The sequence below is a fragment of the Micropterus salmoides genome, unplaced genomic scaffold, assembly GCF_014851395.1.
Source record: "Micropterus salmoides isolate LMB-PRFRI ecotype aquatic unplaced genomic scaffold, ASM1485139v1 Ms_hic_scaffold_1198, whole genome shotgun sequence".
Lineage (NCBI taxonomy): Eukaryota > Metazoa > Chordata > Actinopteri > Centrarchiformes > Centrarchidae > Micropterus > Micropterus salmoides.
Genome location: NW_024040261.1, coordinates 1 through 12,948, shown reverse-complemented (window position 1 = coordinate 12,948; position 12,948 = coordinate 1). Strand labels below are relative to the sequence as shown.

At 39.1% G+C, this 12,948-nt stretch overlaps 1 protein-coding gene and 1 long non-coding RNA gene across 2 annotated transcripts in view; both read left to right on the top strand.

Moving 5' to 3' along the window:
- LOC119898539 (nebulette-like) overlaps window positions 1-11,946 on the top strand; it is a gene marked incomplete at its 5' end in the record, with an annotated part of 33,115 nt that extends 21,169 nt beyond the window's left edge. The window contains 11 exon segments of the mRNA XM_038712679.1: window positions 1,664-1,765; window positions 1,969-2,079; window positions 2,309-2,413; window positions 4,267-4,377; window positions 4,771-4,881; window positions 7,063-7,173; window positions 8,833-8,943; window positions 9,071-9,181; window positions 10,335-10,445; window positions 11,720-11,859; window positions 11,943-11,946. Of these exon segments, the coding sequence (XP_038568607.1) occupies window positions 1,664-1,765; window positions 1,969-2,079; window positions 2,309-2,413; window positions 4,267-4,377; window positions 4,771-4,881; window positions 7,063-7,173; window positions 8,833-8,943; window positions 9,071-9,181; window positions 10,335-10,445; window positions 11,720-11,859; window positions 11,943-11,946 (1,128 nt within the window).
- A 2-nt stretch (window positions 11,947-11,948) lies between these two features.
- Window positions 11,949-12,843, top strand: LOC119898538. Its single transcript, XR_005443584.1, has 3 exons — window positions 11,949-12,051; window positions 12,141-12,251; window positions 12,726-12,843. It is a non-coding gene; the product is annotated as an uncharacterized LOC119898538 (long non-coding RNA).
- The last annotated feature ends 105 nt before the right edge of the window (window positions 12,844-12,948 follow it).

Sequence of the window (12,948 nt, the reverse complement as noted above, 5' to 3'; positions counted from 1 at the left end):
TATATCTCTCTGCCAGTGAAAACCTGCCTTCAAACGTCATTATTAATCATCACACGCAGTAGGAGAGTTCAGTTCATCACAAGTTTAACACAAACATCTCAAGACTTTGCACTCGGCTGTAGAGGCAGAATCTTTATCTCAGCAGGTGGGATGAGACACACTCTTAACATTTTTTGTTTCCCTCGCCTGTGTGAATCCTAAAATTCCTCGTGCAGCTCTGCATTAAGCACAGTCCTGCAGCCAGTGTAGAGATTTTGCTATTGTAGCTTAGAGTATATAACAGCACATAGAGAAGAAATTATACAATAATAAACGCTACATAATATACAAGAGGACATTTATAAATACACAGAGCCTCACTGAGTGTTACGTTTCCGAAAATGTTTATATATTCATTTCTAATATATCATAAAACTTGTGTGTTTATTTGTGTTGACGCTGAACTTGGCCACTTCCTGGACTATCACATGCTTGCCGGTTAGAAGCCGTTTATTTAGTGCCATTAAGCACCTTTTGTTTTGTTCCCCACTCTAGTTTCCTCTCACAGATTTGGGCGAACAGCTTGTCTGTGGATTAATTCCATTTTTCTCCTGGGTCTTTCCAGAAAATCTGCCCGTCTGTTGTTGGACCAAACGTCCAGTCAGACTCAGGGAAACGCCAAAACTGTGGCACTTTTTTGAAATGAAGTTCAGTCCATCGGCACTGTGGTTGTTTTCCTGTGAAGTTCTGCACTGAATGAAAAAAACATGTTGAGCTAGCAAACAAAATGTGACAGAAGTTACATAAACAATCATCCTGAAACACCTCATATTTTACTGTGAATATGGACCAGCTGTAGCTCCAATGCTAGAGAAGGCACTCTACACAGATTTGAGGAAGTATTTATTGCACTTTGGATTTCTTCTTTATATCCTTCTAAGTAATAAATTACCACGGAGCAGCTGATTATGGCTTCATTTAAAATCATCTTTTTGACAAACCTGACATGATTTCAAACCTGAAGTTAACTGATATTAGGCACACTTGTTATATTCATTATGAGTAATTTATGAACATGTCAAACAAAAACAAAAAAAAATAAATATTACCAGTACATTATTATTCAATATTACAGTAATGTTATCATGTTCTCCCCTTTAAGTAAAAAAACATAAAAAAATAATGAAAAAACAAATCTCTTCTTCAGATCTTCTCTTTAAGGAGAGAAACGTATTACTTTATATATTAATTATTAATATCTTTTTGTTCCCAGTTTGTTTTCCAGGCATAGCTTTAGTTCAGAGTGTTGCTGCAAAGATCAACTCTTAACACAGTGAATATTAAAATATATTGTGTGCTGCAGCCTGGCATGATTAGAGGGATACATCACCAGGACAGATAGTGTAAAGGGGTCCACTTATGCAATTATTGTTACCAGGATAACACCACGTAATGTCTTTATGCTTAAATGCTTTGGAGATGAAATAGCAGTAGTTTTGTTTATGCTGCACACAGCCAACAAGACGACTCCTCTGTGAGCTTGAAGATTAAAACTCTGCAAAACAACCAACACAAGATTCCTCCTGGGCACGGAGTGCAGCAAGAGTTCAGGTTGCATGAAATATAAAGTCATATAACACAAACACACACTCAAACACACTTTAATATCTCCTCCTCCCTGCAGGTGAAGTATAAGGAAGACTTTGAGAAGATGAGGGGGCAAAGTCTGTTTGTTCCCGGAGCTGAACTCATCCACGCCAAGAACATCAGCGCTGTGATATCTGAGGTCTGCACACACAACATGCATGGTTGTTTTTCTTCACTTATGACGAATAATCTAATCCTGATTCTAACCGTAAACCCAGACTGCTGGTTTAAGAAGCGAGGACTGGGCCAAATATTGTATATATAAAAAAAACTAGTCACAAAGTACAACAGCACACTCTCTCTCATATCCATCCACCAATATGATCAATTTTGCTGTTTCAGTCAAAGTACAAAGAGGAGGGAAAGAAGGAAGCGTCGATGTCTCTGTACTCCATCCTGCCACAGACTCCTGAGACGCAACACGCCAGAGAGGCTTCAGAGCTGCAAAGTGAGGTTGTTACAAGATTTGGTTCAACTTGTGTACCTGTGAAGTACAGACAGTGTTGATGGCAGTAGACAAACAAGAAACAAGTTTTTATACGCAAGAATAAGTAATATATTTACTTAGCCTCTAAATATTGTACCTATAAGGGTCCGATGATTTTAAATTGGTTTTGGAGTTGGTATTTGTGATCATAAAACCTGATTCTAACAAAGGTTTGTTTGTTTGTTTGTTTCCCAGATTAAATACAAAGGAAATGTGAAGAGCTCCTCCTCTCTTTATTCTCTGCTGCCAGAAACCACAGAGACCCAGTTTGTCAAAGAGCTGACTGAGATACTGAGTGAGGTCAGACATGATGGATGATGGATGGAACAATTGATAAATAGATGGATGGAGGATGGATGGATGGATGGATGGATGGATGGATGGATGGATGGATGGATGGATAAATGGATGGATGGATGGATGGATGGATGGATGGATGGATGGATGGAAAAATTGATAAATAGATGGATGGAGGATGGATGGATGGATAAATGGATGGATGGATGGAAGGATGGATGGATGGATGGATGGATGGATGGAAAAATTGATAAATAGATGGATGGATGGATGGAAAGATGGATGGAAGGATGGATGGAAAGATGGATGGATGGATAAATAGATGGATGGATGGAAGGATGGATGGAAAAATTGATAAATAGATGGATGGATGGATGCATGGATGGAAAGATGGATAAATGGATGGATGGAAGGATGGATGGATGGAAGGATGGATGGAAAGATGGATGGATGGATGAATGGATGGAAAGATGGATGGATGGAAAGATGGATGGATGGATAAATAGATGGATGATGGAAGGATGGATGGATGAAAGGATGGATGGAAAGATGGATGGATGGATGGATGGATGGAAAGATGGATAAATGATGGATGGATAAATGGATGGAAAGATGGATAAATGATGGATGGATAAATGGATGGAAAGATGGATAAATGATGGATGGATGATGGATGGAAAAATTGATAAATAGATGGATGGATGGATGGATGGATAAATGGATGGATGGATGGAAGGATGGATGGATGGATGGATGGATGGATGGATGGAAAAATTGATAAATAGATGGATGGATGGATGGAAAGATGGATGGAAGGATGGATGGAAAGATGGATGGATGGATAAATAGATGGATGGATGGAAGGATGGATGGAAAAATTGATAAATAGATGGATGGATGGATGCATGAATGGAAAGATGGATAAATGGATGGATGGAAGGATGGATGGATGGAAGGATGGATGGAAAGATGGATGGATGGATGAATGGATGGAAAGATGGATGGATGGATGGATGGAAAGATGGATGGATGGATAAATAGATGGATGATGGAAGGATGGATGGATGGAAGGATGGATGGAAAGATGGATGGATGGATGGATGGATGGAAAGATGGATAAATGATGGATGGATAAATGGATGGAAAGATGGATGGATGGATAAATGGATGAATGGATGGATAGATAAATGGATGGATGGAAAGATGGATGGATGGATGGAAAGATGGATGGATGGATAAATGGATGGACGGATAAATAGATGGATGGATGGAAAGATGGATGAATGGATGGATGGATGGAAAGATGGATGGATGGACGGATGAATAGATGGATGGCTGGAAAGATTGATAAATGGATGGATGGATAAATATATGGAATGATGGATGGAAAGATGGATGAATGGATGGATGGATAAATAGATGGATGAATGGATGGAAAGATGGATGAATGGATGGATGGATAAATAGATGGAATGATGGATGGAAAGATGGATGAATGGATGGACGGATGAATAGATGGATGGCTGGAAAGATTGATAAATGGATGGATGGATAAATAGATGGATGGATGGATAAATAGATGGATGGATGGAAAGATGGATGAATGGATAAATAGATGTATGGATGGATGGATGAATGGATAAATGGATGGATGGATGGATGGATGGGTTGTGATGGTGGAGGGGTGGATAGATACAAGGATGTAACATGACAAGCGTCCAAAGTTTGGCTGGGCAGATGTATGGCTGGATGTGACAACAAGGAAAAACAGCTGTTACCAGTCCAGACCTTATTGACATGTTGTTTTCCTGAGACTCACGACCACTCGTCACAGTGAAACTCTCTCTGCTCCTCAGAACAAGTACAAGGAGGAAGGAAAGAAGGAGATGAGCAGCAGTTTGTACTCTCAGCTTCCCGAAACAAGTGAGACACAGCTGGCCAAGGCCGTCCACGAGTTTCAGAGCGAGGTACTCAAACACGATGCTAATTCTGAGTCATACAGCAGCTGTGTTTCAACATATTTCATCAGTTAACTTAAGGATTCAACACGGGGTTTGTTTCATGCAGCAGTTGCAGGTTTAATTAAGCTGCAGGTTTGACTGAGAGGCATCCCACTGCAAATTAAGTAAATACACAAAACAAACACAGAAACTTTATTTAAAGTTTAGCTATCAGGAGAAATCAAGGCTACACCAGCACCACTAACATGTACTGCACAGCAAAGTTATGTACCAACAGTAATTTCAAGCCATCGTTCCCTGTCATTACTCTTGTTGCTTATGCTTATTCATTATCCTTTTACAAGCTTCTGTTGAAAACGTCTTGAACTGACCTGAAAGAGATGATCTGTTCTGTTTCAGAAAAAATACAAAGAAGAAGGGAAGAGAAAAGCCTCCATCTCCCTCTACTCCCAACTCGCCGACACTCCAGAGATACAACACGCTCTGGAGGTGTCACAGCTGCAGAGTGAGGTACACACACACACACAGAAAAGACACTGATGATATCGCTCTGAAACAGGTAACAAGCTGTCTTGGCAGCAGTGACATTGTTGTCTTTCTCTCTCTCTCTCTCTGTTTGTCTGTCTGTCTGACTGTCTCTCTCTCTCTCTGTCTGTCTGACTGTCTCTCTCTCTCTTACACTCTTATCCTCCCTCTCTCAGGTGAATTATCGGCCCAAGTTGCTGGTTAGAGGAGCTCCCTCCTCGCTTTACTCTCAGCTCCCCGACACCACAGACATCCAGTTTGCCAGAGAGATGACTGAGATGCAGAGTGAGGTAGAGCACACTGTGTACCAAGAGCTTGAAATCTTTGCAACCAATTTTGGTCTTTGTTTAAAGGTCATTCCGTCCTATTTACTTGGAGAGTCTTCTAATTTAGTCAGAAACCGCTGCATGTTTGTGTTTTGATTAAGCAATTCATAATTCAGGCCTTAAAATGGCTGCATAATGACAGTCTTCATAGCTAATTCTCATTGACAAACAGAAAACGCCATAAAGGTATTCAGTTTGTAATGAGACTGTAGTGAAAAAAGGCGATCTAGAAGGTGTAAACCAGCACTTGATTGAGATTTTAATTGATTGATTGCAGTCAGTCAACCAATCTCATCTGCAGCCCTCCAAACTGAAATTTAAATCTGCTTTCTCCACCTCTGATTTGGTCGTGTACGCACATGAACATCATGTTCGGGTTGGTTGGAATGCCTGCACATTTGATTGAAAAAGAAACTCACTTGGTCCGGCCAAACTTTCACAAAGATCAATGAACTACATCTCTTGTCTTGCACAATATACGTCACCAACATGTTAACGCAGTAATGCTAAGCTAATGTTCATTGCCTGCTTGATTCTAGCTAGCTAACGTGGCTATGTTCCAGGCACAGATGTATCTCACCTGATGAGTTTAATCCAACAACTCCTGTTTTGTTGTGGTCTTTCTAATTACATATTTACAGTTTTACAACAAACAGCGACTTTCTTGACTTTCAAAATTATATTTTAAACAGACAAACATCATGTGTAATTCAGATCACGCTTCAAACTGGATAATAAAATCTGTTGTCTCTTGCCATGGAAGGAAATTCATTTACCCCGTGACCCTGTACGCAGGATAAATGGTTGGCGATGGATGGAAATTCATTTAAACAAAGCATTGCCATAAATAACACAGTGTTTTCACTTTGTGCTAACAGCAGAGGTTCAGTGCTGACAGGTTGTTTTGTCCTCTCAGAGTAAGTACAAGGAGGGCGGCAGGAGGAGCCTCTCCCAGAGCTTCTACTCTCAGCTCCCAGACCGCCGAGACTCAGTTTGCTAAAACTGTTGCTGACCTGCAGAGTGAGGTGAGACAGTCTTTATCATTATCGCTCAATTGTGAATCGCTGTTTTAAAAAGCTACAGTACATTAAAATGTGTTTTTATGTTCAGATGCGGTACAAGGAAGCGGGAAAGAAGGGCGTGAACTCGTGTTTGTACTCTCTTCTCCCGGAGACTTTAGACACGGCATGCCAAGGAAGTCTCTGAGCTACTCAGTGAGGTAGGATAACTAAACTAATATTATTAGATAAATAAATCTGCTTCCTGTGATGACGGCCATTGGATTGGTATACTTTCCCTATTCGAGACCTTTTTAACCTCCGACCAGGCCGTCACTGAAAATAAGAATTGATTGACTGACCTGCCTTGTTAAAAAAAGGGGGGGGATAATAATTCAAATAAGGTAGAGAGATAAGGTGTTGCCATTGCAGCTCCCCTGGCTCAGACAGGAAGTGAATTAGGTAAAACAATCCTTACCAATCTTCATGCAGAAATGAGAGAGGGGAGACTTTTATTGACATGAGACCATAAATTCTACATTTTATTCTGATGTATTATGGCCTTGTATTACTGCAGGTGAAGTATAAAGAGGACGGTAAGAAGGAGATGAGCATCAACCTGTACTCTCTGCTGCCTGAGACCATCGACACCCAACACGCTAAAGAGGTGTCAAACCTGCAGAGTGAGGTATATATATTACGTTTTGAATATTAATATAGAAATGCTGTCGTTATCTCTGCTGGCCCGTTTTCACTCGATAAGTTAAGTATTTTAAATCAATGAAATAACAACTGCTTTAGCATTCATTTCCAGTGCATGGCTCCTCTCCTGTCTCCTGCAGGTGAAGTATAAAGAAGGTCTGAAGCAGAAGATTCAGAGCAGTTTGTACCATCAGCTCCCAGAGACCACAGAGACACAGCTGGCCAAACAGCTGTCTGAACTGCAGAGCCAGGTACGGTACACGACGCCACAGTTCTTCTCTATAAAACGTGGCTGAACAACATGTTCAAGGTCAGAAACAAGACCAATAACAGAAACAAGAAAACCATGGAGTCTTTTTACACTTTTAAACGTAGATTTCTGTTCTTCTGTAATGACGGTGGCAGCACTCGGGGGAGAACAGCAGCGAGTTGGAAGATAATGTCACCAAAGAAGAAGAGTTCTTCTTATCCAGACTCAGAAAATGATGGATTTTAATAATTTTTTTAGTTTAAATAATTAATATTTTCTCTTGGAGCTAACTGGTGCTGGAGAGAATCAACGTGGCAGAAAGAAACAACCTTTATTTAGCTTTATGTCAGAGCATTGAGACAGTAATATGTACGTGTAAAATACGTTTAATATACCTGCCAATAACATCTCAACAGAAACAGAAAATCCCAACAGCAGTGAAGCAGCATGAAATAAAATTTAGACATTTGCAAAATCTGTTGAAGATGAAAGGGTTGTGCTAAATTTGCTGCTCTGTAGAGCTGCTCTCAGGCGGCCTTTGAGCTACTCCACTATCTGAAGCGTCACTTCTCACTCATCCAAAGCTTTCATTGAAAGACAGACCTGTGAAACCCAATTTTATTAACTTTATTACTTTATTATATTCATGTTACATGTTGTTACCAACCCTTCAGTTTGTGCAGTTTTTTTAAATTCTATGGAAACACTCATTGAATCACAGTGACATAATTCAGGTTTAAGATTTCCTCTCTCCAGAGGTGGAGTTTGACACATCAACACCAGCAAACAAGACTAATTTAATCTGAATTTACTCCCTAAAAATACCAAAGAGACCTTAGTATAAATCATGGTATTTTAAGGTCACTTAATTAAGTTCTCCTTTAATATGTAAGAGTCCTTAACCGTTAATTAAAGTAGATTTCCTTTAATCACACATGAAATATTTCACATCTGTTTGTTATCTATTTAAGCATTTACAGTATTAATGGGTAAAAAGGTTTTAAATATAAATCAAAACTCAATTATCTAAATCTCAGGAGTTTCATGTTACGTTACTCTGAAATGCATTTAACAACAGCACATCTCTGTTCAAAAGTCTTGAGCACTGAATTTAGTTTCGGTCTGAGAAGGTTTTAAAAAGTCTTCAATTTAATTTCCTCTCATCATGTTAGATGTAGTATCAGTCAGTGGCATCAGACCTGTAGCAAACACCGTCACTGCTGCAGCTACAGCAGCTCAGAAGAGCTGATTTTATCTTAAACTTTAATTGATTAATAATGTTTCATTGGTTAATACATCCATTCATTTTCTGCTGCTAATCCAGGTCACAAATTTGATTTACCAGGTCATTAGGAATTATTGTCAGTGCTGAGAAGTACTGAAAAAAAGGGTAAATTAACAAATAATTCTAGAGTTTATCTTCGCTTCTGATTTTACATAATTGTTTGGCCGCTGTGAGTGTGTGCCATGTATTAAATGTCATGCTATGTGGTATTAAAAAGTCTTTAATTTACTGCAGAAACCCTGAAAAAAAACAAAGAAAAGACACGTCATTTATAGACTGTATAATGTATACATAAAGACAAGAGACTTGCAGCAGGAATTGACTGAGAGGTAACATGTAAATAGCAAGAAACGTTGTTCTTTGTGACGTCTGCAGGCAAAATATAAAGAAGCCGGAAAGAAAGAAGTGAATAGCTGCCTGTACTCTCTTCTGCCTGAAACTCTGGAGACACAACACGCTAAAGAGTCCACAGAGCTGCTCAGTGAGGTACAGTACAGACATGACTCTTCACTCTCACTTCTTTACTGCTTAAATACTGTCAACATGGAGGGTAAATTAAACTACAGCTGCCTTATTGAAGACTCTGTATGTGTCTCTTTATACATTTTCACAGATTAAGTACAAGGAGAGCGGGAGGAAGGAGATGTCCAGCTCCCTCTACTCCACTCTGCCTGATACTTCGGAAACCAGCTTCGCCAGAGAGATGACTGACATGCTGAGCGAGGTGCATTTATTACAACAAAATTTATTTTATTCCAGTCATGATAGATATCTGACAGAGCCCTCTAATCCAGTGTCCAAAGTACCAACAACACATCTCAGGTGGATCGATATCACAGAATTTAATGAGAAGACGAGTCATCCTGTAATCACACGTCATGCTCAGTGCAGTATGGGAGATGGCTCTTGCATATAATCCTCTCAAATGTGTTTCAGTTAATGTGTTAAATAGCTTTAGATGCAGTGTTAAGTGTGTTTATGTAAAACAATAATGAGAAAATAAATCTTTTACACAAAGTGAACGAAAAATATAAGTAGTAACTTTTAACAAGTTTTTTCCCCCAGTGAACTATAACTAAAATATTTTGAAAAAAAGACAAATTTACACTTGAACTAATTTGTTTTGCTAATTAACTTCTTGACCGGTTCGCTTATAAGCAGCCTCTTGTGTTTCAGTAATGTTATGCATTCAGTAAGTTACTGTCATTGATCTGACTAAATTCAGCTACAACCAAACTGAAAATTAGACAAGCAGCAACAAAACAGCTCACAGCATGCTTTCAGTTTTTCTTTATTACATCTATAATAATCTAAATGTTATAAATTAATAGAAATAATAAGAAACTACATTAAATTAGATATAAATGTGATGTGGTTGACGCAACATTGAACACTCACCACTATCCTCAGATACACCGACAGGGTCCAGAACAGGAAGGCGTCTCCTGCAGAAAGCTGCAGTGTTATCAGCTCATCATGAATTGGCCATCATCAAGTGTGATTATCATCAGAAAGGTTCAAAGAGGTTATCTACGCTGCAGCCTTTAATTTGCATTTTAAACAATGCTGTACAGCGACGGTCCAGACTAATGAGGCTTGGCTCACCGTCAGCGTTGATGTGCGAGGACACAAAGACGTGTTCATCAAACACAGACGACGAAAGGAAAATTATTAAAAAGACACAAAGAAGAAAAGGAAAATATAAAAGCCACAATAATGGCTTTGCTATTTATAGGAGTTAATTGTTGATATGTAGATACTGAGAAACACTCAGTTTTTATTATTTAACAGTTTAAAGAAACATTCCTGTTCGACTTGTATGATACTGAAAAATAAGTTCAGAGAATCTCAATAATCGTGATTTCTGTCTGTTACAGACTAAGTACAAGGAGAATGGGATAAAGAGCCTTTCACAGAGTGTCTACAGTCAGCTGCCTGAGACCACTGAGACTCAGTTCGCTAAAACAGTTTCTGAGCTGCAGAGCGAGGTGAGAAATTAACATTCTTACCTCAAAACACTTTTCATACTGAAGATGCTGCTTTCTCCGTCGAGGCAGAGAAAGTGAAGACAACAAAAATGAGCACAGAATCTGACCTTCAATTCCATGTTCAATGTATTACAACATCAGGAGTAAAAAGTGCAGCTGAATCAGTAACACTGATGACACATGCTGCATCATTTCCTGTCAGTCCCTCATACGTGTGAAGGCAATTTGTATCCAGCCACTAACAATGAAAATGAATATACTGTATAAATATGAATACCTGTTGTTGAAAAAATTGCCGGCCATAAATAGTTAAAAAACGGTTTGATTTCATGAAAATGTTATAACTTTAAACTTTATATAAAAGCGATATGTTTGAGACTTTAAACTGTTAAATCTAAATTTTATATGCTGCACACAATACATTACGGATTACAATGACGTGCATCCCTTTTGATAGATTTTAATTTATAAATCAAGCTGTAATTAATTTTCTTACCGTACTCAGGTGACAAGTTCAGAAATACAATATCTCACAAAAGTGAGTTCACATGTTTGTAAATGTTTGATTATATCTTTTCATGTGACAACACTGAAGAAATGACACATGTAAATTAGTGAGTGTTCAGCTTGTATAACAGTGTAAAATTGCTGTCCCCTCAAAATAACACATCACACAGCCATTAATGTCTAAACCGCTGGCAACAAAAATGAGTACACCACTAAGTGAAAATGTCCAAATTGGGCCCCAAGTGTGAATATTCTGTGTGGCCGCCATTATTTTCCAGCACTACCTTATTTGCCATGTTGAACTTCCACTGACCAGTATGAGGAAGTATGAGAGCGATAACACCAAATTAAACACACCTGCTCCCCATTCACACCTGAGACCTTGTAACACTAACAAGTCACATGACACCAGGGAGGGAAAAAAGGCTAATTTGGCCAATTTGGACATTTTCCCTTTGGGTGTACTCACTTTTCTTTAGACATTAATGGCTGTGTGATGTGTTATTTTGAGGGGACAGCAAATTTACAAGCTGCACACTCATTACTTTACATTATAGCAAAGTGTCATTTCTTCAGTGTTGTCACATGGAAAGTTATAATAAAATATTTTCTAACATGTGAGGGGTGTACTCACTTTTGTGAGATACTGTATGTCTGAATTTACAGCAGCTGCAAATCTGAAAGCCACGTTGTGTTGAATGAATTATCACCATGTTCTGTCCCTTGAAATCTCAGGGTAAATAATAATTTTTTTTAATGAATTTTAGATGTTGTACAAAAAGGGAAAGAAAGAAGTGTCCAGCTCTCTGTATTCGACTCTGCCTGAGACTCTGGAGACGCTGCACGCCAAGGAGGCTTCTGAACTGCAGAGTGAGGTAGAAACACACCTCTACCTGCGGCACATCTGGTCTGCACACGAAACAAACATGCGCTCATCGCTCCTGTCTTTTCATGGAGGGATAAACTGTCTCTGCTCCTGTTTGTGTCCAGCTGAAGTAAGGCGGCTCTGAAGAAAGGTCGTTCCTCCAGCCTGTTCCATGTGCTGCCCGAGACCTTAGAGACAGCCCACGCTAAGGAAGTATCCGAGCTTCTCAGCGAGGTAACAACAGGAAGGAGAAAAAAATCTGAATTTACTTTACACGTGCAGCAGCTTGATAAACACAGACATTTTCTGTTGCGTTTTTTCAGGTGAAGTATAAAGAGGACGGCAAGAAGGAGATGAGCATCAACCTGTACTCTCTGCTACCTGAGACCATCGACACCCAACACGCTAAAGAGGTGTCAAACCTGCAGAGTGAGGTATTCAAACGTGTCATTTATTTAGTGGTTCGTTTGTTATTTGTTTCCCCTTTCATGAGAACCTCTATGAGTGTCTTTTTTCCACAAGCTCTGTAGGAAGAGAATGATAAGAAAATTATGATGTGACATATTTATCTCATCACATGTTTGGGCGTCATTAGCCCACCTAAAAGCCTAAAATAGGCTACAATAGATTACTTAAAGTTGTCTAATTAATAGTTGACTTTGTTAACATTTAAATGTTATTGAATCTCCTTTAAAGGAGTGTCCTACCATAGTCCAACTCCAAAACTCTTCCAGTGTGAGCTGATGCCATATGAGTTCATATGTGGAGTGGCCAGGTGCTCACTTTGTTCAATTGTATTTAGACTTTTCCACTGCAAAATGTGAGGCGTTTATATCTGATGGGACTAGTGTATTTTTCCCAAGGATTGGATGAACGCACCATGTGATGTTTCTTCCTGCCTCCTGCAGGTAAAGTATAAAGAAGGTCTGAAGCAGAAGATTCAAAGCAGTTTGTACCATCAGCTCCCAGAGACCACAGAGACACAGCTGGCCAACAGCTGTCTGAACTGCAGAGTGAGGTACAAGAACGCATTTTAAATATTATTTAATTAGAAACAGGGGAGAATGAGAACGAGATAGAGCTAAGTATCAGTCAGACCTGAAGGTTAAACTTGGGAGAAAATTAAAATTA